General features: G+C 35.2%; 1 protein-coding gene across 5 annotated transcripts in view; it reads right to left on the reverse strand.

Moving 5' to 3' along the window:
- The window catches only part of LOC110667111 (aspartic proteinase 36), a 51,953-nt gene extending 27,467 nt beyond the window's left edge, over window positions 1–24,486 (reverse strand). For 2 of the 5 annotated variants that reach the window (XR_009143383.1, XR_009143382.1), the window contains exons 1-7: window positions 23,956–24,315; window positions 23,465–23,594; window positions 23,050–23,297; window positions 14,326–14,553; window positions 11,959–12,121; window positions 11,807–11,880; window positions 11,077–11,164 (exon numbers count right to left, since the gene is read on the reverse strand). Coding sequence is in view for 3 of the 5 variants with exons in the window: in XM_021827839.2 (XP_021683531.1) it covers window positions 11,077–11,164; window positions 11,807–11,880; window positions 11,959–12,121; window positions 14,326–14,553; window positions 23,050–23,297; window positions 23,465–23,594; window positions 23,956–24,167 (1,143 nt within the window). In the remaining 2 variants the exon portion in view is untranslated. Of the gene's footprint in view, window positions 1–11,076; window positions 11,165–11,806; window positions 11,881–11,958; window positions 12,122–14,325; window positions 14,554–23,049; window positions 23,298–23,464; window positions 23,595–23,955 lie in introns of all 5 variants that reach the window. The other 3 variants (XM_021827839.2, XM_021827840.2, XM_021827841.2) reach the window with 3 other exon arrangements.
- Between the last annotated feature and the right edge of the window lie 913 nt (window positions 24,487–25,399).

Genomic DNA, 25,399 nt, shown 5'->3' on the forward strand with positions numbered 1-25,399 from the left:
GTTCTCTAGACACTATTTCCATTCCTAAAACTGTTGCTGAGACATTATCCCATTCTGGCTGGCGTGCCGCAATGGAAGAGGAAATGGTGGCTTTAGATACTAATGGTACTTGGGAATTGATGCATCTGCCTCCAGATAAGAAAGATATTGGATGTAAATGGGTTTTTACAGTGAAAATGAACCCCGATGGTACTGTGGCTTGTGTTAAGGCTCGCCTGTAGCTAAAGAATATGCTCAAACTTATGGGACTGACTACTCTGACACTTTTTCACCTGTTGCTAAACTAGCTTCTGTTCGCTTATTTGTTTCCTTGGCAACTAGATATGATTGGCCTTTACATCAGTTGGATATCAAAAATGCTTTCCTTCATGGTGATCTCCAAGAGGAAGTTTATATGGAGCAACCACCAGGATTTGTTGCTCATGGGGAGTTAGGCAAAGTTTGTAGACTTCGAAAATCCCTTTATGGCTTGAAACAGAGTCCTCGAGCTTGGTTTGACAGGTTCAGTGAGGTAGTTCAGCAGTTTGGTATGCAAAAGAGCAAGTCTGATCATTCGGTTTTTTTAAACATTCTAAAATTGGACTAATCCTACTTATAGTATATGTTGATAATATTGTCATTGCTGAAAATGACTCTGCAGGCATTTCTTCACTCAAGTCATTCCTTCAGACTCAGTTTCAAACAAAAAATTTAGATTTATTAAAATATTTTTTAGGCATTGAAGTTTCAAGGTGTAAGAAAGGCATCTTCTTATCTCAAAGTATGTCCTTGATTTATTTGCGGAAACAGGTAAATTAGGTGCCAAACTATGTAGTGCACCAATGACTCCCAATCTTCAGCTCACAGCAGGAGATGGTGAATTATTTGAGGACCCTGAGATGTATAGAAGATTGGTTGGCAAACTTAATTATCTCACAGTAACTCATCCAGATATTGCATATTCAGTTAATACTTAAAGTCAATTTATGTCCTCTCCTACTGTTACCCATTGGAAAGCTTTGGGGCAAATTTTATGTTACTTGAAGGGTGCTCCAGGTCGTGGTCTCTTATATAACAATCATGGGCACTTAACTATTGAGTGCTTTTCAAATGCAGATTGGGTAGGTTCAAAAATTGATAGAAGAAACATTACAGGATATTATATCTTTGTTAGAGGAAACTTAGTATCTTGAAGAAGTAAGAAACAGACTATAGTTTCTCATTCGAGTGCTGAATCAGAATATCGAGCTATGGCCCAAGCTGCGTGTGAAGTTATGTGGACACATCAGTTATTGGAAGAAGTGGGTCTTGAGACCTCATCTCCTGCCAAACTATGGTGTGACAATCAAGCCGCTCTTCATATCGCCTCAAATCTAATGTTTCATGAGCGTACTAAGCATATTGAAATTGATTGTCATTTCCTTCGAGAAAAGATTCAACAGAAGATCATCTCAACAGGGCATGTCAAAACCGGGGAGCAATTAGGAGATATAGGGCTCGGGTTGACTACATTTGTAACAAGTTGGGCATGATTAATATTTATGCTCCAACTTTAGGGGGAGTGTTATAGAAAGTCAATCCTATAATTATGTACATAATATTCTTTATTAATTAGTTAGCATAATTATTGAGATCTCTTCCCAATTAGAATACTTAATTATAGGACTCTGTGTATATAAATACCTTGTATCTCATTTAAGAAAATACACAGAAAATATTCTCTTCAATTATTACTGGTCATGGCAATATCAACCTCACACCTTCCATTTCATTGCAAAATGTGTTGCATGTTCCAATGCTGTCCACAAATCTTATTTCCATTTACCAGCTCACAAAAATTTGAATTGCTGCATTACCTTTTTTGATACGCACTGTATTTTTCAGGACAAAGTTTTGGGGAAGATGATTGGATCTGCTAGGCAGCAGAATGGACTCTACTACCTTGAAGAAATGAGCAGCTCAGTGGACCAAGGACCTCGGTTAAGCTTCTCTTGCTTGTCCCAATGTGCTTCCCCAAACACTACTGAAATTTGGCTGCAGCATTTTTGTCTAGGGCATCCACCTTTCCGTCTACTTAGTAGCATGTTTCCTTCACTTTTTAAAACAGTGGAAGTTGATAAATTTCATTGTGACATTTGTGAGTTTGCTAAACACCACTGTGTCTCTTTTCCATTGAATAATACCAGATCTCTTCAACCATTTTCTTTAATACACACAGATGTTTGGGGTCCTTCTAGAACTCCCAACGTCACTGGAGCTAAATGGTTTGCCTCTTTTATTGATGACTGCACCAGGACTACTCGGTTATATCTTGTGAGAGAAAAATCAGAAGTAAGCCAAATTCTACCTATCTTCCAGAGAAAGATTAAAACTCAATTTGGGGTATCTATAAAAAGGATTAGATCAGATAATGCCAAGGATTATTTTAACCAAACCCTTGCTACTTTTTTCCAACAAGAAGGGATCATCCATGAATCTTCATGTGTTAATACACCCCAGCAAAATGGTGTAGCTGAGCGGAAAAATAGACACCTCTTAAATGTTACTCGCACACTTCTCTTTCAATCAAATGTTCCAAAATTTTTCTGAGGAGAAGCAACCTTAACTGCAATCTACCTCATTAACCGTATGCCTTCTAAGGTTCTTGGGGATAAGAGTCCAGTTCAAGCCTTAGCCGATTTTTTCCCTGAGTTAAATGTTTTCAATTGTTTATAACCTCGAGTATTTGGTTCTCTTATAGGATACTCCAATACGCAAAAAGATACAAGTGTTATCATCCCTCCTCTCGGAGAATTTTTGTCTCCATGGATGTCACTTTTCATGAAACAGAATTTTTCTTTCCAGTCCAACATTCCTATCTTCAGGAGGAGAGTGGTAGAGAAGATAAGGAAGAACTGAATTTTTCAGAGCTGCAGTCATCATTTCTGCCACCTATTTCAGGTCAATCTTCTCCTAATACTCCCCTAATTGAACCTGAAATGAGTCCACCTAATTCAAGTGAAATTCTCCCAAATCATCCCACTTTGAACCTGAAATGAGTCCACCTAATTCACCTAATTCAACTTGGTCCTCTCCCAATTCAACCAAATTTGTACCTAAACCAAGTTCTGTCCAGCCAGAATTAGTTAACACCATCCAGAATAGTGCACAGCCCCTACCAGGTACAAGTCCACTTGAACTGTTGCGTTATTCAAAGAAGAAGAGGTCAACCTCAGAACCAATGCAGGTACATGACTCTGAACTGAAATCAGGTACTGATTTTTCTCTTCCTTCTCCTTGTGATCAAACTAATTTTGAGGACCTAGATTTACCAATTGCTTTGTGAAAAGGGACTAGAAAATGCAAAAACAGCCTCTATATCCCATCTCCCAATTTGTATCTTTTCAGAAAATTTCTCCACAACATAAAAGCTTTCTTACCACTATTAATTCCATTCCTATTCCTAGAACAGTTCAAGAGGCATTAAAAAATGAGAAATGGGTGCAAGCTATGAAAGAAGAAATGAGTGCCCAACAAAAGAATGAAACATGGGAGGTAGAGAATAGGCCAAAAGAAAAAAAAAAAGCAATGGGGTGCAAATGGGCCTATACTTTGAAATATAGGGCCAATGGGTCATTGGAGAGGTATAAGGCTAGGTTAGTAGCCAAAGGATATACTCAAACTTATGGGGCAGATTACCTGGAAACTTTAGCACCAGCAGCCAAAATGAATACAGTTCGAGTACTTTTATCTCTTGCTGCTATGTTTGATTGGCTTTTGCAACAGTTTGATGTAAAAAAAAACTTTCTTGCATGGGGATTTAAAGGAAGAGTTTTTTATGGAACCACCTCCTGGGTTTAATGGCAGTATTGGAGCAGCTAAGGTGTGCAAATTAAAAAAGGCTCTTTATGGACTAAAACAGTCTCCTAGAGCATGGTTTGGAAGGTTTGCAACAGCTATGTTAAAGATGAAATATGAACAAAGTCAGGGTGATCATACATTGTTCATCAAACACTCAAAAGAAGGGAAAGTTACAACCCTTTTGGTATATGTTGATGACATCATCGTCACCGGGAATGATCCAATAGAGAGGGAGTATCTTAAAGAGCATTTGGCTGGGGAATTTGAGATAAAAGAGCTTAGGAAATTGAAATATTTTTTAGGCATTGAAGTTGCATATTCAAAGACAGGAATTTTCCTATCTCAAAGGAAATATGTCCTCGATCCTCTTAAAGAAACAGGGACACTTAGTTGTAGGGCAGGTAGCACTCCAATTGACTCGAATCATAGGATTGGAGGAAAAGGAGGAGGTAGTGTCATTGACAAAGGGAGATACCAGCGACTTGTTGGGAGATTAATTTATCTCTCTCATACAAGACCGAATATAGCATATGCTGTGAGTGTGGTCAGTCAATTTATGCATGACCCAAGAGAAGAGCATTTACAAGCTGTCCATAGAATCTTATTTTATTTGAAAGCTACTCCAGGTAGAGGAATTTTGTTTAAAAAGGGTAAAGAGATGACTTCAGAGGCCTATACGGATGCAGATTATGCACGGTCATTGGTTAATAGAAGATCAACATCATATTATTGCACATTCTTAGGAAGAAATTTAGTGAATGGAGAAGTAAAAAATAAAATGTAGTGGCTAGATCTAGCGCTGAAGCAGAATTTAGAGCAATGGCTCATGGGGTTTGTGAATTATTATGGCTAGATTATTCTTGATGATCTCAAGATTAAGAGAGAGGGGACTATGAAGCTTCATTGTGACAATCAATCAGCAATTAGCATTGCTCATAACCCAGTTCAGCATGATCAAACCAAACATGTGGAGATAGACAGACATTTCATAAAGGAGAAGCTCGATAATGGTTTCATTAGCACTCCTTATATGCCAACAGAGAAACAATTAGCTGATGTTTTAACAAAAGGGCTACCCACAGTAAAATTTCAGAATATGACAAGCAAGTTGGGAATGGAAGATATTTATTCACCAACTTGAGGGGGAGTGTTGAGAATCCCTATTATATCTCTAAATATCTTTCTATAGTTAGATTATTTCAAAAGCATGTATATCACTAATTTTTCTCCTATAATTATTCACCTGTATTTTCTCTGTTCTGCTGTAATTTCTCTCATATAATTTCTCTCTTTCTATTTGTTATAAAAGTCCTCTTAATGAGGAAGTTTACTCCAATTATGAGATTGACTCCTATAGGATAGGATTCCTAATCCTTGTAGAATTAGAGTTCTAATCCATTTAGAATAGAAGAATATATATATATATATATATATATATATATATATATATATATATATATATCTGTGTATTAACATCTAGAAAAATACCTAAATTACATGGTATCAGAGCCTCAGGTCCCTAGTTCCGAAGTTTTTTTCCAGTTGAAAATTTTCTCCCATTCCCTGTTCTAGGTCATTGGCTCACTGTAAACTAGGAGGACCTACTAGGACTATCAAAATACCTCACAACCAACCTCAGAAGGAGGCACAGTTACCGATCAGCCGTCCCTCAAAGTCTGATGACCGGACGTGAAGCGAGTGGCCTCCACGGGCCACTTTTGTGTTTCGGCCACTGTTCCAAGCGCCGGCCCATGTCCGCGCATGTGGTGTTTTCCGAAGAATCCTAACAGCCGGCGATTCTTCCCTAGCGTCGCCCCGACGAGTTGATCCCATCCCTGCAGCCCGTGTTTGGATTTGGCGCTGCATTCTTGGCAGTGTTTGAAGAATCGCTTCTCTCTAGTCACTGGATCTGCTGGTGTTCGATAGCTCGGGCTATTTGTGGACTTTAAGGTGCAATGGCTAAGGGTGAGACCAAGTCTATAATCACTGATGTAGTCCCTGTGATGACTAAAATCACTAAAAATAAACTTAATGGGTTAAACTACTTGGTGTGGAGCAAAATTGTTCGGATTTATTTACGGAGCATTGATAAAGATGATCATCTCACGAAAGATCCACCGAATGATGATACTAAGCAAACTTGGTTAAAAGAAGATGCTTGTTTATTTTTACAATTTCGGAATTCAATTCATAGTGAGATAATGGGCCTTATTAATCACTGTGAGTGTGTTAAAGAACTGATGGAGTACTTAGAATTTTTATACTCTGACAAAGGCAATATTTCTCGCATATATGATATTTGCAAAGCATTTTATAGACCTGAGAAATAAGACAAAACTCTTACAGCATATTTTATGGAACTTAAACGTGTTTATGAAGAACTTAATGTTTTGTTATCATTCAATCCTGATGTAAAGGTGCAACAAGCTCAACGTGAGCAAATGGCTGTTATGAGTTTTCTTGCTGGTTTACCCTCAGAATATGAAACTGTTAAATCACAAATTCTCTCTAGTTCTGAGATTTCCTCCCTTCATGATACGTTTACACGTGTCCTTCGTACAGAAAGTACTTATTCTCCACAACCTACTAACGGTGCTCTTATTAGCAGAAATATAAGTGGACAACAAGGATATAGAGGAGGGATTACTAACCATAGAAACAATCAACGTAATGTGGAGGCTAGTTCTAATCAGAACTCAGGAGGAGTTATTTATTGTTATTGCCATGAGCCTGGACACACAAAACGCAACTGCTTAAAACTTCAGAGGAAAAACCAGTGATCCCAGGTGGCAAATAAGGTAACAGAAAATTCTACAGTGTCTTCCTCTTCTGAGAAAACTATCTCAGTGTCTGCAAAAGAATTTGCATAGTTCTCCCAGTATCAGACATTTCTAAAGCCTACCAACTCCTCAATCACTGCTATCAGTGAGTCAGGTAAATCCACTATATGCCTTTTGTCCTCCTTATCCAAATGGGTCGTTGATTCTAGTGCTACAAATCATATGACAGGTAATTTTGCTCTTTTATCTGATTTTCAGTCTTTTACCACTCCTTCCACAGTCACGTTACCTGATAGATCTATTTCGAGTGTCATTGGTTCTGGAACTATGAATCCAACCACATCCATATCTTTGTCATCTGTTTTATGTCTACCTAACTTCTCTTTTAATTTACTATCTGTTAGTAAACTCACTCGAAACTCAAATTGTTCTATTTCATTTTTTCCTGATCGTTGTTTATTTCAAGATCTTACGACGAAGAAGATTATTGGTAAAGGGCATGAGTCAGGAGGTCTCTACATCCTTGATAAATGTGAACCGCAATCTATTGCTTGCTCCAGTACCTTAACTCCTCTTGAAGTTCATTGTAGATTGGGCCATCCTTCTTTATCCACCTTGAAGAAATAATGTCCTCAGTTTCAGTCTTTGTCAGTACTAGAATGTGAGTCATGTCAGTTTGCTAAGCATCATTGTTTACCTTCTGTGCCTAGAGTCAATAAACGGGCTTCGTCCCCCATTGAATTAGTTCATTCTGATATTTGGAGTCCATGTTCCATTACTTCTAAACTTGGATTTAGATATTTTGTTACTTTTGTGGATGATTACTCTCGTATTATATGGTTATATTTAATGAAGAATCGTTCTGAGTTATTTTCTATCTTTAATGCTTTTTGTGTTGAAATTAAAACTCAGTTTAATACGTCTGTACGTATGCTAAGAAGTGATAATGCTAAAGAATATTTTTCTGAGCACTTTCAGAACTATATGACTCATAATGGTATTCTTCACCAGTCCTCTTGTGTTGATACACCATCTCAAAATGGTGTTGATACACCATGTTGTCAAAAGAAAAAATCGACATCTTCTTGAGGTAACTAGGGCACTTCTTTTCCAAATGAAAGTACTTAAACATTTTTTTGCCGATGCAGTTTCTACAGCATGTTTTTTTATCAATTGCATGTCATCTTCTGTCCTTGATAGGGACATTCCTTATACTATTTTATTTCCATCTAAATCATTGTTTCCTATTGAACCCCGGATCTTCGGTTGTACTTGCTTTGTGTGGGATGTTCGTCCACAGGTTTCTAAATTGGATCCAAAGTCTCTTAAATGTGTTTTCCTTGAATACTCGCGGCTCCAAAAAGGATACAGGTGTTTTCTCCAACTCTTAATCGTTACATTGTTTTTGCTAATGTTACATTTTTTTAGTCTACTCCATTATTTCCTCAAACATCTATGTATGAGAATCAGGGGGAGGATGATGACCTTTTAGTCTACACTACTAAACAAACACAATCTCCTCTTCCTGCTCCTTCTGTCCCTGTCTCAGTCTAACCCCCTATTATTCATGTTTATTCAAGGAGATTGCAGACTCCAGACTTAGATCCTCCCACATCTTCGTCGTCGGAAGATCCAGTTACTACCACTGATCATGATCCTACTTTAGGTCTTCCCATTGCTCTCCGCAAAGGTAAACGTACATGTACTTACCCTATTTCTTCTTTTGTTTCTTATAATCATTTGTCTTCTCCTTCTCAATGTTTTGTTACCTCTTTAGATTCTATAAAAAGAAGAAACAAGGTGTCCAGGTTGAGTTAGGACCGCTGGACACTGAATTTTCCCCAAAATAATGTGGCTGCATTTTCTTTACAAAGGACTACATGCCCTAAGGGCGTGTACTGGGCTATTGCATGCCCTGGGGGCATGTACTATTCTGCCAAGGCACATTTCTCTTGTTTTGGACCCCAACAGCACAGCGTCATTGAACATTTGCAAAGTTTAGAAAATTTTTAATTCTTTTGCAAGATAAGCCCATTTTAGAACACTGAACGGCCAAACATAACATCTCCATATTGAGATTCTGGTTCATATTTAGAGAAAGTACTACACACTGAAAGCTCTGGTTTTATTACAAAATGCCCATGAATATTCTTGGCATGGCTCAATAGTATATGTTTGGTTAGCTTAGGATAGTTCTAATTATGGCAGTTACTCTAGCAATTTCAGGTTTCTCTTGTCACTCACTAATATAAAGAGGTAGACCCTACTATATATGAAAAGGCACTTGTAACCTTCTCCTTTACTGTTGAAAATCATGGATTTCTCCAAGCCCACGAACATAGGTACATTGTTGAACTACATGAAATTCCTCATCTTATTTTTCTCTTTATGCATTTGTTATTCTATTGTGTGCTGTGTGGGTTATTTTTTCAATGCTCCAAAACTGTATTGAATTTGAGATTCTCATTCTAGCTACATACGAAAAACACTCCCTTGGACATTTTCACCGGAAGCAGCCAAATTGTACCCTGGGGCTCCAAAAGCAGGCTGGTTTTTTGGCCAAGGTATTCAAAAGGGAATATTTTTGCCAAAGTGTACCTAAAGATAAGAGCCAAATATGGGCCTGCTCTCTCTCTCTCTCTCTCTCTCTCTCTGTACAATATCAATATATATATATATATATATATATATATATATATATATATAATGTGTGTGTGTGTGTGTGTGTGTGTGTGTATTTTACGAAAGAAAAACATATTTTCTTACAACATGGATCTGCCTTTAATTCCAAGTTCTAATCCCATATCCATCATACATATTTATCTTCATATTGAAGTTTAGTGGTGCAAATCAAATAAAAACAGTAGAGAGCCGTATGGGAATCTCTTCCAGAAAGAAATATAATTGCTCAATAAGAATTGTTAAGATTTAAGAATAAGAAGAAGAAAAAGAAAGAAATGAAAGAAAGGAAGAGAAGGGAAAGAACCACAAAAGTAAGGGTGGTCACAATTCAGGAACCGCCAGTTACAGTTCTTAAACCGCCGGTTTAGGTTCAATAATATCATGAACCTGAACCAAACCGCCTTGAGACGGTTTGGAAGACGGTTTCTCAACAGCCAATTTCGATTCGAGCCCCAATTTAAAAGAGTTTGAAGGCGGTTCGAAAAAGGACGGTTCAAGACGGTTTAAGAGCAGTTTAAGGGCACTTTAAAGGCAATTTAGATAAAAAAAAATTAGAAAAAAATTTTATTAATTTAGAATTAAGTAATATTTGTAAAAAAAATTTAATTTTTCTTAAAAATCTTTCAATCAAAATAAAATTAAAAAAAAAGAGAATAAAATTAATTTATCTTTAAGAAAATTTTAATAAGAAAAGACTCGAACTTATTAAAAAAATAGATATAAAATTAATTTTTTTAAAAGAAATTAAAAAAATACTTATGAACTTAATTTTGCCTATGTATCCTCTTGAAATTTACAGGAATCAAAGTTTGTAGTTCTATTGCTTGCCTTTTTCTAAAAATTGTATAACAATTTGATAATTTAAAAAAAAAGTACAAAAGAGGAAAAAAATAAAATAGAGTATTGAAAATTTTATTGAGAATAAAAAATAATAATAAAATAATTGAGATAGTATTGAAAATTTCAGTGAGTATATAAAATAAAAAACTAGAAAAATTGAGAGAGTATTGAGATTAAAAACAGCATATAAAATAACTGTTTAAAGAATTTGAGAGAAATTGAGAGTACTGACAATTAAAAAGAATGTAGAAAATAACTGTGTAGAGAATTTAAGATTTACATAAATGAATTAAGAGTGGAGTGAGGTATTTATTGAGCTATTTTGTATTTAAACTGCCGGTTTGGTCCGGTTCGAAATCATCAGTTAATTTAGATTCGGAACTGCCAGTTCACGGTTCCTGAAAAATATGAATCTACGCGGTTTCGGTCCAATTCAAAGCCGGTTTCGGTTTTGACTGATTTCAGTCCGATTTTGATCGAACTAGTTCTAGTTCGAAACCGAATCGTGGTCACCCCAACACAAAAGGCTACAGTTTTATTCTCACTATTTCTATAAAATAAAAGATTACATATTTATATACAAATATCCTATAATTACTCAATTAGGAATATCAATCCCACCTATTTAGGAATATAAATCCTACCCATTTAGGAATATATTAAACCTACTAAATAGGAATCTAACAATAAGGAATATTGACTTTCCATAACAAGAGTCAACTTAACCACCAAGAAAATCAAATCCAAGATTTTTCTATGACAACTTCGTAAAAGTTAAAAATCAAATTGTTAATATCATATCGAGGTAGAGAAAAATTGTTGATAATATAACTCTCTCAAGATGATTGAGATTAAGTTAGAATATGGATATGCACAGCAATATCAACGGAATAGAACAGCAAAAGAAAATACAAAAACAAATCTTTCATGGAATTTTACAACTCAGTATACTTACAAAGGGGAATAGATACTCTTGTGGATAAACCTTCAAGAAAACTGAATTTTCAAAATAAAAAGTAACATTTGGAAATCCATCATCCACACTGCAATCAAAACAAAGATGTATAGATAAGCAGATGCACCTTGAGCCTAACGCCTGAAACAAATTCCGGGATATGTAAGGACCATGAAGCATCAGACAAGCAATGTGTTCAACTTAATAAGCATATATTATAGTCTAAAAGGCTGCATATTTGTTCAGAAAAAATTATTCCTATTCAAAATTATAAAATCGAAAAATTTTCAGCATTTAGACTGGCATAAAATTATCAACATGGGACAATTTTCTAAATTTACAGCAATAATACATGCTTGAGTAGTCATTAGGTTTGCTCTCTATTTTCCTTCAACCAAATTGATCAAACAAGATGATAAATTGGCCGCAAAGTTGAACCGAGTAGTAGTTTGCAGGATGGACAAAAAATAACTAACGTGAAAACACAAATGAACTGCCAAAACTTAAATCAATACTTGTTTAAAGGCTGACAAATATATTGCACAAAATAACAATTACAAAATGCCTTTATTACATTTGATGAGCACGAAATAGAAAATGTGTTCAAGATTAAAAACACGATATTTATATCTTGGCATGTATAATGTGCGTGTGTGTTTCTTTTTTTTTTTTTTTAAATAGGCATGCATAATGTCTTAAGTGCTAAAAATGAAAATTCTAGAGTCCATACCTCCCAGAATACTGAAAACATGTATATTCATCACGCACAGTATGAACTTTCAAATCAGGTTGCTGAGATATTATCTAAAAAAATATATAGAATATATAAGTACCAATTTATATTCAAAATATTCAAAGGTAAAAATTCGTTTATACATGTACCTTGCTCACTAGTGGTTCATAAACCATTTCTGGGAGATAGGCCAAGGTTGTACCGCTATCAATTATTGCTCCCTTCCGATCTCCAGCCTCAAACACTTCAATTGGAAGATCTAGGAGATCATGACCAACTTGAACTGCCGTCATATTGACATTGTAATGGGGCCTAAAATTTTAAGTATCATGATAAACCTTCATGTATTAAAAACCACAAAACGAGATCTAGCATGAGGCAGATAATACTGAATTGTTTAGGTATAAAAAAATTAATAAATGCAGATACATGGTGATAGGGAAGGAGTGAGTTTGAATGGAGTGATACTACCCCAAAGTAATCACTTTAAATATCTAGGCTCAGTCCTTCAAGTAGATGGGGGATGTGAGGAGGATGTTAATCATAGGATTAAAGCCGGATGGTTGAAGTGGAGACGTACCACGGAAGTTTAATGTGATCGTAAGATTCCCAATAAATTGAAAGGAAAATTTTACCGTACAGTCATACGACCGGTTATGTTATATGGTAGTGAGTGTTGGGCATTGAAAGAGTCGTATGCATCTAAGATAAGAGTTGCAGAGATGAGAATGTTAAGGTGGATGAGTGGTCATACTAGACTAGATAAAGTCCGTAATGAGAGTATTAGAGAAAAGGTAGGAGTGGTGCCAATTGAAGATAAGTTGAGAGAATGGAGATTGAGGTGGTTTGGTCATGTGAAGCGTAGACATACGGAGGCTCCAGTTAGACAAGTAGAGCACATTAGGTTAGAGGATAGAAAGAAAAAAAGGGGTAGACCTAAATTGACTTGGAGGAGGTAGTATAACATGACCTAGAAGCATTACACATTTCTAAGGATTTAATCCAAAATCGTTCAGAGTGGAGAAAGCGAATCCATATAGCCGACCCCAAATTTTTTGGGATAAAGGCTTAGTTGAGTTGAATTGAGTTGAGATACAAAGTCATCACTACAAAATTCAAGATGATGAAAACAGGCATAACCCTCTTTGATTACAACAAGTAATTAATTTGGCACTATATTGACATTTGGAAAATAAAATAAGTCAGATGGCCTTGGGCGGGAGAATACAGTATGAGTACATGCTTGGATTGCAAGCTCACCCACTCTTCAAAATTTCACAGATTTGGGTGTCAACTGTCAAGCTCACGTACTTCTCAAAATTTCACAAATTTTTGACTAATTTGAAGTGTTGAAGTGTCATACCCATGTTCAGGTATCCTTATCTGTCCCAGGTACTGTAGGGTAAAGTGAAAAGTCAAAATAACAAGATATAATATCGATTCTCAACACCCATTTCTACAAGTTTAAATTCTTAGGATATGTTTCTTTTTTTTCAATATGACAACAAAGCTTCATTGACCAAAATAGGCAGCTATCTACTTTTTCATGCTTCAAGCCAGGTTTAATGGGCTTAAATGTGAGAAGACATGTTATAAAACATACTTTTGAATCCTAATCTACAAACCTAAACTTTTACATTAAATGGCTCACTAGCTGCAAAGGTTGTTACTGTGAATACTTGATTTACAATGCAAAATCAGGGACCAACACATTAAAAACATTGATGTACAAAAAGCAAATGGAGCTCCAATTATTTGCATTGGCATTAGCAGCAAAAATTTCCCTAAGGAAAAGGTAAAAAATTCAGTGTATCCAAAAGTGGGTCAAAGGCATAAGACACACTAAGGCCAAAGGGGTCTTTGAGCCCAGGAACAAAGTGCAAGTGCATGCCTTTAAGCCATTAGGAGAAAAAGAAATAAAATTTAGCTGGAAATTTCAAAATTAACATCATAATCATACATTCATGAAACAACTACTTTATAAGACAGCAAATCAATATTCCCTACTTTGGATTTAACAAGCTGGTGGTCCATGTATGATCTTTTAGCATTATCAGAACCCACATTCAAAAGCTAGGCGAAGGGCTAAAAATAAAGGAATAAAAATAAATAGAATCCCTAAGAGAAAAAAAGGAGAAGAAAAGAACAAGAGAGATGGAGAATAGATGAGGAAGGGGGGAAAGAGAGAGAGGATAGGGCCAAAGGAATTTAATAAGGAGAAGCCCACACTAACAAAGAGAAAGATTGGAAAAGGAGAAAGCAAAAAAAAAAAAAAAGGAGGAATTAAGGACCAGGGGAGAATGAAGAGATTGACTGTGAAAACCCCATTTGGAACATGTCTTCTCTTCTTTTTTCCTTTTCTTTTTTCTTTTTTTTTTTCCCTTTGGTATTGTTCTCAGTTGAAAAAATCACAACACCTAGATAGTCCTTGCTAGAAATTTAGCTACAAAAAATTATTTATGTGCAATATAAGTAAGAAACCATGGGTAAGAGCAACTTCAAATTCAATAACATACTGGTTTGGAATCAGAGGTGTCATGTTAACTTTTGGTTGCACAACATGCCCAATAGCAAAGATACCACCTCCATTTACACCATCTAAGCAATGAGCAAATATCTTTTTCACTTTTCCAGTCGCAGCCAATTGCGAAATCATTGATGAATTTGCTTTTCCAAAACCAAGTATACCATCAAGAGCTTCTTCATTAGATGAGCCTAGATCCCCTGATTGTCTAGCCCCACACCTATGAGAAAACATTGCATAGACCTCATCAACATAAATAGACACCAAAAATTCACACATGAATGTATAGACACCAAAAACTTAGACAAATAAACACAGAAAAAACACATGAATCTCCATATTTATGTTTATACAATACACAAACAATCATACACATGGACACATACACACATATACATATATAATTGACATGTAGATATAGACAAGCATAGATAGACACGCATGCACATACTTATGCACACATAAACATACACCGCAATGTATTTTATAATAAAAAGGCCAAATGACCAAAAAAAAAAAGTCGCCAATTATTTTAATTTTATCAATTTTATCCCATACCTTTATGATTGGTTTCAATTTTAGTAATTCAATTCAAATGATACTAAATGACCAAAAAGGCCATAAGAAATTCACAAATTATTAATTTTAGCCAATCCTTTTAATTTACAAATACATCTAGGTAATGTAAACATTATTTTTGCCATGAAAACTTGAGGGAATTTCGTAAATCAATAATTGTTGTCCAAGAATTTATTGCTTCCACAATAGCTTTTGGAGAGGTTGCTTTATTTTTTTTTTTCAAATAATTGTTATAAAACCTAAAAATTAGAAGAGCAATAGCCAATTTTGTGTAGCTCTTTGTCACTTGGCTTGAATGCTTGACTCTTTAAATTGGTGCATATATTCAACTGCTTACGTCATCCACTTTTCAAACTTATACACCCTTTGGTACATCTTTTCAAGATGATATAGTGGCAAATACCTCTTGACATAGTTATTAAAGGCTTAAGGCGCACTAAGGCGCCAAGGAGGCCTTGAGCCTAGGCGCAAGGCGTAAGGCGAAGGCACACACCTGAGCGAGATGAGGTGCAAAAAAAAAATAAATAAAATAAATATGAATATTCCATCAAACTTCAAATAACATAAAACTAAAGATAATAATAAAAAATAAGTATTCAAGTACTAAATTATTAAAACTTTAATAGTCTTTTAATCTTTCATAACTAAAGTTAACAAATTATAAAGTAACTATATCTTCTTCATCTTTTTCTACACCTTCATCCTCTTAATATTCATCTTTAAAATCAATATCTTCATCATTTCCCTCACCTTTAAGAACTAAAGGAGTATTAACTTTTTTTTTTAAAAAAAGAGATAATGAGTGGTAGTGTTGAAAATGAAAATATGAGAAGTTTGTAATCCTGAGTATGTTAGTTTGATGAGATTTTTGTGACTAGTTATTATCAACGATACTAATTTTAAAAACTTCTAAATCAACAAATTTCTAGTTAGGTGGTAGTGCTTTTTGTCAATGGAAATACTCGCCGAATGTAGAAATAAAAAAGGCACGCCTTTCTAACCTTGCGCCTAGAACAAGGTGCACGCCTAGGCGCATAAGGCGAGGGCCTGGTGAATGTTGCCCGCCTTTCTTCTTTAAAGGCGCTATGACTGAAGCCTGGTGAGTCTAGAGCTTGAGGCGCGCCTTTAATAACTATGCCTCTTGAAGCTTGGTTTTCTTTTTTCTTCACATATTTTGACTGGCATTTGACCCAATTTTTTCATATCATATTCCACACAATTCCACCATGTTTTGCTCATCCGAAATGTTTCATCTTAGCAAACCTCAATCTATGATCTTCCGCCACGCTGTACAAATCAAATTTAGATTCAGTTGAATCAAGCCTATCACAAAAAAATGTAGGATCAGCCATTCTCTCAAACGATAAATAGAAATTCTAAGTTGATACTGTTAGAATCTCTACAATCTTTTATATTTATTTTTATTCCTTATTTGAGGAAGATTTGACTTAGGAATTTATTAGCCATATAATCAATCAACTATATAATCCTTGATTTAGTTCCTATTTCCTAATTTATTGTAATCCCTGATTAGTTGTATTTTTCCTTCTTCAGTTAGGTCTTCTTGGTGTGTAAATTCTTCTTGTACCTATAACTTTAAAAATAAGAAAATGGAGTATAGTTTTTTTCATTGTATCAGAGCTTGGTTCCAATGCTTATATAGGTATCACTGTTAGAAAGTAAACATAGTTTTACACATTTTTGTTTTTCAGCCTTCATTGCTGATAAGCAAGAAACCTAACCACCCTTCACCATTGATAAATCTACCTCAACTACCGACTGAATCCCAGTTCTTTCTGCCAGACCTTCATTGTTAGCATCTCCAAAATCTGCTTTCATCACCAGCAACATCTGATTCTTAATTCTAGGCCTTCATTGCCAACACAAGCTCTCTTTGTTGTTGCCATCAGCGTTAACTTAGTTTGTCCAGATTTTATAAGCTCTTATTGATCTTGAGTCATCTCTTTTGTTATCAATGAAATTACCTACTGCCATTTTTTGTTTTGCTGAAAAATGTCAGAATTATCTGAACCAGAGGTCACTAATCCTACTCGACCAACAGGATCCATTACTGGATCAATCTTTGGTAATACTTCAACTAGAATGGAGAACTTCAAGGTATGAATCCTTCCTACCGATTGGATGGTAAAAATTATCTCCAGTGGTCACAAATTGTCATAACCTTCCTCAAGGTAGGGGTGAGCATTATTCAGTTTAAACTGAATAAACCGAACCGAATTGTCTTAATTCGGTAATTTGGTTCGGTTTTTAATATAATTAAGTTCGGTTCGATTTTATATTATAAAAATTTCGGTTATTTCGGTTCAATTCGGTTTTGAAAAGAAAAAAAATAGATTAAACCGAATCAAACCGAATAGGTTTATTAATTTTTGAATTGATTTATTTTTATGAGAAATTTATGAATTATATGTAATTTTATATATAGATAAATTGTTTAATTTCATTGATTAATAGTTATTAGATTCAAAACAAGGTCAAAATTAGACCAAATAACTTGAAAATCAAATCTAAATTAAAAAATAATAAAAAATAAAAACCGATCAATTTGAACCGAACCGAACCGAAATAGAGTGGTTCGGTTCGATTCGGTTTTTCATCCATTTCAGCTCAGTTTGATTTCTAAAATATGTAATTTGATTTTCATGATTGGATTCGATTCGATTCGGTTCGATTTGGACTGAATGCTCACCCCTACCTCAAGGGGCATGGAAAAATTGATCACTTGACTAAAAGTATGAAACAGGACATAGTGTTACTGATCCGAAATTTTCAGCCTAGGATGAAGCTCACAGCATGATTATGTCATAGCTTTGGAACTGTATGCATCCAGAAATCAGTAAGAATTTGATGTTCTTGCCTACTGCTAACGACATATGGAATACTGTTCGACAAAGTAAGATGCAAAATGCGGCAGTTATCTGTGAAATTCAGACAAAAATGTCTATTACCAAGCAAGATAATCTCTCTGTCAGAGAATACTTCAATATCATGAATGGATTCTGGCTTGAGTTGGATCATTACCAAGAAATTAAGATGCATTGCAGCGAAGATGCCATGGCTCTTGCATTCTTGGTAGAAAGAGATCGTATTTTTCACTTCTTGCAAGGTTGAATGTAGAATTTGATCCAGTACATGTGCAAATTCTTGGCAAGGACAAATTGCCAAATCTAAATGAAGTCTTCTCCTTAATTCATGCCGAGGAAAGTGGACAATTCGTGATGTTAGAAGTTCAGCCTAATGATGGTTCAGCATTGATTTCAGCAAAAATCTCAGATGGAAGGAACAAGGCAAGCTCTCTTGGTCAAGGACAAGACAACAAACATGATAACTCGAAACAGTCTAATCGGGATGGGATCTGGTGCACCTACTGCAAAAAGCCACATCATACCAAGGAAAATCGTTTCAAACTTCATGCAAAGCTCAGGTTCTTAGTCATAATGGAGGATTTAAAGGTCAGCAAAAGGATCAAGCCAATTTCACAATTAACAAGGAATCATATCTAATGATTCATTCACGGAGAAAGCTGCCATCACTGAGAGGTTTAATCAGTACTATGTCTTCTCCTTCAAGTTCGTGTTCATTTGCTCATTCTGGTAAGTGTCTCAAATCTGAAACCTTTAAGGTCAATCTTGCAAACCAACATGACTCTTGGATCATTGATTCAGGAGCCATTGATCATATGACTAACAGTTCAAACAAATTTGAAACTTATAAGCCAAGTCCAGGCAATAAGAAAATCACTATTGCTGTTGGAACTCCAATAACTATTGCTGGACCATATCATTAACACCAACTCTTCCTTTACAAAATGTTCTTCATATTCTTAAGCTTTCCTCTAATCGTATTTCAATTTATCAACTTACCAAGGAATTAAACTGCTAAGTGACATTTTTTTCCAACTCATTGTCTTATTCAGGACAGGATTTAGGGAGGATGATTGGATTTGCTAAGCAACAGAACGGTCTCTATTTTCTTGATGATTTTAGTGGTCCTATGAGAAAAGGGACTCGGCTAGTTCTCCCATGTGATTCCAATAACGTGTCTTCTCATTCCATCTTACCCAAAAAAACTTAGATTCGGCTGCATCATTTTCATTTAGGACATCCATCATTTCAAGTTCTCAAAATAATGCTTTCCTTCACATTTTAATAAAATTTCTATTGATAGTCTTCATTGTGATATTTGCTCAGTGGAAAAACATAATCGCGTTCCTTTTCCTTTGAGTAATACAAAGTCTTTTCATCCTTTTTCTTTGATTCATACTGATGTTTGGGGACCATCTAAAATTCCTAATATCACTGGTGCCTGATGGTTCGTTTCATTCATTGATGACTATACTAAGACCACATGGCTATTCCTCATGAAAACAAAATCTGAAGTAGGTAATATTTTTCCTTCTTTCCATAAAACGATCAAAACACAGTTTGGAGTTCAAATTAAAAGGATTCAGTCAGATAATGCCAGTGATTTTTTTAATAATACACTTTCCACTTTCTTACAAAAAGCACGCATTATCCATGAATGTTCTTGTGTTGAAACACCCCAACAAAATGGGGTTGCTGAACAGAGAAATAGACACTTGCTTAAGTCACTAGAGCTCTCTTGTCTCAGTCCAATGCTCCAAAATGTTTCTGGGGAGAAGCTGTCCTAACAGCAGCCTATCTAATCAACCGCCTGCCTTCTCAAGTCCTAATAAAAGTCCACTTCAGCTTTTATCCGAGTCCTATCCAGATTTTCATTATTCAAACACTACCACTTAAAGTGTTTGGTTGTGTTTCATTTGTCCACATTCATTCACAAAATAGAGGTAAACTTGATCCTAGATCTGTGAAATGTATGTTTATAGGCTAATCCAACACAAAAAAAGGGGTATAAATATTATCTTCCTTCTACAGGAACATGAATCCTTTAAATCATCTCATTCCTCCCTTAATGGAGAAATATCTAACTCAGGTTCGGAATGGGATACACCCCCTTTAATACCTCTATAGGAACAATCAACCCAAGTTGAAGAACCATCAACCCAAGCTGAAGAAACAACAAGGCATCAACCCAAAACCGGTTGCAATCAAGCTCGAACTACCTGTAGAACTACTAAAATATTCAAGAAGGCAAAAGTCCAATCCACAATTGACACAAATTCATGCATCTAAGCTGAATTCATATCCAGGTAATGACATTTCTCCTTCAACCTCTACTGTAGAGCCTGATCCTACACTTTCAGATTTAGACTTGCCTATTGCTTTGAGAAAAGGAACTCGATCTTGTACTCAATATCCCATCTCACACTTTTTTCTTTCCATAAATTGCCTCCTCAACATAAAAGTTTTTTGGCCAGTATAGATTCAATTGCCATTCCCAAAACAGTGCAAGAAGCATTAGAAAATCAGAATTGGGTACAAGCCATGAAAGAGAAGATGAATGCACTAGATAAAAATAAGACTTGGGAGATTATTACTCTACCTAAAGGGAAACAACCAATAGGGTGTAAATGGGTGCATAAATTGAAATATAAGGCTGATAAGTCTCTTGAACGGAATAAAGCTAGACTAGTTGCAAAGGTTTACACTCAAACCTATAGGGCAGATTATCAAGAAACCTTTGCACCTGTAGCAAAAATGAATACTGTTGAATTTTATTCTCTCTTACTGCTATATTTGGTTGGTGTTTACAGCAATTCAAAGTCAAAAATGCCTTTTTATATGGAGATCTACAAGGGGAAGTCTTTATGGAGCCTCCACCAGGATTTGATTGTAGTTTTGGAACAAATCAGGTATGTCATTTGAAAAAGGCCCTATATGGTTTGAAAATTATCACCTAGAGCCTGGTTTGGGAGATTTACAAAGGCTATGTTGAAAATGGGTTATAGACAAAGTCAAGGGGACCTTACATTGTTTATCAAACACTCAATTTGAGGTGACCTCACTGCCCTTTTAGTCTATGTAGATGATACAATTATAATGGGGAATGATGAAGCTGAAAAGGAGTCTCTCAGGAAACATTTAGCCAAGATTTTGAAATAAAAGATCTTGGAGAGCTCAAGCATTTCTTCGGTATAGAAGTGGCATACTCAAAGAAGGGCATTTTCATTTCTCAAGAGGAAATATGTGCTTGATCTACTCAAAGAAATTGGGAATCTTGGAAGCAAGGCATCAAATACTCCTATTGATCCAAATCACAAGATAGGAAGAAATGGAAGAGGTGATGCAGTAGATAAAGGAAGATACCAAAGACTTGTTGGAAGACTCATCTTTCTAACACAAGGCCAGAAATTGCATATTCTATAGGTGTGGTAAGTCAGTTCATGCATGATACAAAAGAGGAACACTTGCAAGCAGTCAATAGAATTCTCAAGTACCCCAAAGCAACACCCTGAAAGGGAATTTTGTTCAAAAAGGGAAATAATTTGAGTCTTGATGCCTACATAGATGCTAAATATGCAGGGTCTCAAATTAATAGAAGATCAACATCTGGCTATTGCACCTTCTTAAGGGAAATTTGGTGACATGGAAAAGCAAGAAACAAAATGTAGTTGCAAGTTCTAGCGCTGAAGCTGAGTTTCGAGCTATGGCCCAAGGAGTATGTCAACTTTTATGGTTGAAGATAATTCTTGATGATCTTAAAATTAAAAGAGGAGCTATGAATTTGTACTGCTATAACAAATCAGCCGTAAATATTGCCCATAATCCAGTTCAACATAATAGAACCAAACATGTGTAGATAGATCGACATTTCATAAAGGAGAAGTTGGATAGTGGTTTAACACTCCTTATATTCCATCAAATTGTCACTAGCTGACATTTTGACTAAAGGATTACCTGCAGCTAGATTCCATGAACTTACAAGCAAGCTGGGAATGGAAGATATTTAGTCATCAGCTTGAAGGGGATTGTTAGAATCTCTAAAATCTTTCCTATTTATTTTTATTCCTTATCTGAGGAAGAGTTGACTTAGGAATCCATTAGCTATTTAGCTGTATAATCAACCAGCTCTATAATCCTTGATTTTGTTCCTAATTTATTGTAATCCCTGATTAGTTATATTTTTTCTTGTTTAGTTAGGTCTTCTTGGTGTATAAATTCTTGTTGTACCCGTAACTTTAAAAATACGAAAATATAGTTTTGTTCAGATACCACTCACCATAACTTGCGGTTGAAATTGTGCTCTATCAAAACTTGAATTTACTTTAGCGTTTGTCATTATTGTTGATGAAGATCATACAATGAACCTCAAGGATCTTAAACCTCTAATGAAAATTTAATGTGGTAAAATTTTAATATCGGGCACTATGAATGTGAAAAGTGCCTATGAACAATAAAAGTAAAAAATTTGGACGTCAAACCTAAATTTCCTTAGGCATCACACCTATAATTGAATTTCAGTACAAAATCAAGAACAACAATTGCAGTAAATTTTTATTAATTGAAAATTAAATAATAAGCACTACAAACATAGATATTTATGGACTCAAAATAAATCCTAAACCTTAAAGACATCGGATCGTCAAAATTAATCTTAACATTCTTAGCATCTGGACTCAAAGTATTAATGCTCTCCTAAACTGATAAGTACCCAATCTAAGATTTCAAAATAATTATAAAAACTAGTAAGTAGATGCAGACAGCATTTCAAGCACAAGTTAAATTACAAAATTTCCCCTGGTTTCTGAAAAGATAAAACTCTGCAATTTCCTGCTTAAAGAATATAAAAAATAAGACTAACAAGACCTCATTGAGTTCACAGTTATGCTTGTCATCATTAGTGATATGCCAAATAAGTCTATGTGGCATTTAGACCACAACTTTTAAGTTTCTTGAGTTTTTAAGAATATGAATTTTCTTGAGTTACTTGTCTGCATCAAATGACAAACCACATGCTAAAACTCTAGATAAGTCCCCAGCAGGATTTTTCTACATAGAAAGTAGTTTCACAATATCAAAATAAACCATAACACCGCCAAAAATCACTGCAAGAACTTTGGATTAAGGATACATTTACACCTAAAAATTAATATGAAATCTAACCCATAACAAAAATTGAGCACTTAATGGTGCTTTTATCTTACAAGACTGAAATTAAATGAGGCACATAACTTTATGAAACATAACAAACTCACCCAAATATAACACTTCCATTTGCTGATGTAGTTTTAAGATCACCCGATACTCTATCATATTGCACGATGTCCTTCACAAAATAACCTGCAGTAGAGCTCCCATCTCCATATATCTCAAGATAAGGACAAGACATATTTGCTGTACAACCAGATAGTGGACCTCCATTTACCTCATAGCAAAACTCCTGATCACAAGGAACCAACTTCCCCGTGACCGAGTCCTGAATATTATATAGTGTAAGATCCATCTGCTAGAACGAAAACATTTACATTATAAAAAGAAAAAGAAAATAATTAAGAAAGGTTATTTCATTGTGAAAATGTATAAATAAATAAACTTGCAGTCTAAATGCATATCCACTCTAAACAAAAAAAACAAGAAACAGGCAAAAACAAAAATAAAGTAGAGGCCTACACCAAGAGAGCTTGTTCTGGGGCATTCCCTACATTGAATGCAATTGACCCACATAATGTCACTTCCAGTATCCACCTGAACATAGTAGTCCTTTGAAGGCGTTCCAATTCCAATCTTAGCATAATAAAGCCTACAAAACGTCATAATTATCCACGCAAATCAAACACACGATTAAAACAGCTGTATTGAAGCAGAGTGCATTCTAGTTGTAAACGAAGTGATCACTCAAAAGAATTAGAAATTCCCTGCTTAGAATCAGTTTAGGGGGGGAGGGGGTGGGAACTTAGAAGATTAGACACAACCAAATGAAGGAGATACAATTACGTTATCGTAAACAACAAACTAGCATGTAAAGAAACAAGAAGATAACAGAAATTATGGAATTCAATTTCAATCTAGAGTACAGAAGAGAAGTTCAGCAGAAACCACAATCAAACTGAATACAAGTAAAATAACAATAGAAACAATCGAAATTAAGAAGACAGGCATACCCGACACCATCAGGACGACCGCTGCCGCCGAGAGGAAGATCGACGCCGGCAAGAATACGGAGCTGACGGCGATCGTCATGAGCCTTTAGGTCACTAAGAGAGCGCTCACGGCCTGCATATCTGTACTTGACGCTGAAGACGCCGTTGGAGGCAGAGACACCGGCAATAAATATGATTAGTAATAAAGTGGAACAATTTCTGATCTCATCCATCAATCTCGACTTTAATTTGCTTCTGCTGGGGAATTTCAAGTTTCCTTTTTCAGTGGATAGAGGAGGATTGGAAAGAGAAGCCAAAGAAAAAGAATTAAACCAGTGAACGACTTGGAGTGCAAAGACTTTCAAGTGCAGGGGTGCAGGGACCCACAAAGCAACGTACTTACATTTTCATTCGTCTCGTCGCAGTGATCTCACAAGTGACGGCGAGTGCAATGGATAAAATTGGCTGGACGTCTAATGGTTGGATCGCCAAAATTCTAATTAATCTAATAATTTCACAATTTAAATTTATTTTTTGTTTTTTTAATTTAAAAAAAAAAAACACTATTTTGCCCCATTTAATCCTTAAAACCACTCAAATTACCTAACCCGAATTGAATAAATTTTCTGTAACCGAGTCACCACTTACATTAACTCTATTGTTTCCATTAGGATGTCTTTTTTTTTTCCAAGGCCTATAGTTCATTTTTTTGTAATTAAGGATAAAAATTTTAGCTTCATTAACATCATAAGAATAAAGTATGTAACCGCGTTAATTTGTTGTTTGTAAATATTGGTGTAGCATGTATTTAATATTTTTAAATATCAAGGTGGCATAGTAAGCCCCATTAAAAAATATAAAATAAATTTATTAAAATCTCAAAATTTATTGTTATAATAAGTACATAAATCTAAGATACACACACAAATTATACAATTATAAAGTATAGAAAAGAGAAGAAGAATAACACAGGATTTAACGTGGTTTAACTGTAAGGTCTACGCTCACGGGTAAGACAAGAGAAAAAAGTTTCATGATGAAAAAGAGTAAGATACAATCAGTCAGAACGCTCAAACCCTAATCTCAGTATGTTCCTAAATGTCTCACAACTCTATCACAAATGATAGAATATTACAATATTTATACTGATTCATGCCTTCCGCTACTACCACAGATTTCACTTTTTATCCCAATTGAGTCGCAATACCAAACTTTCGAGTTGGATCATAATTCAGGTCTATGAAAACTTATCCAAATTTCAAGCCACAAAAATAACATTTATACTCGATTATTTGCCCTAAACCAAAACATTTTAGTGCTTTCATCTCTAATTGCTCCTCCTAAAATCAAAGTCTTCAGCTCAACAATCTTCAATAATGATGAGTTCATTAATAACCTTGCATGCATCGTTTCTCAGACACTAAAGGACGATGCCAAATGTTTATGCAATCTTTGAAGTCTAATA

This window comes from Hevea brasiliensis, chromosome 2 (genome assembly GCF_030052815.1).
Source record: "Hevea brasiliensis isolate MT/VB/25A 57/8 chromosome 2, ASM3005281v1, whole genome shotgun sequence".
Classification (NCBI taxonomy): domain Eukaryota; kingdom Viridiplantae; phylum Streptophyta; class Magnoliopsida; order Malpighiales; family Euphorbiaceae; genus Hevea; species Hevea brasiliensis.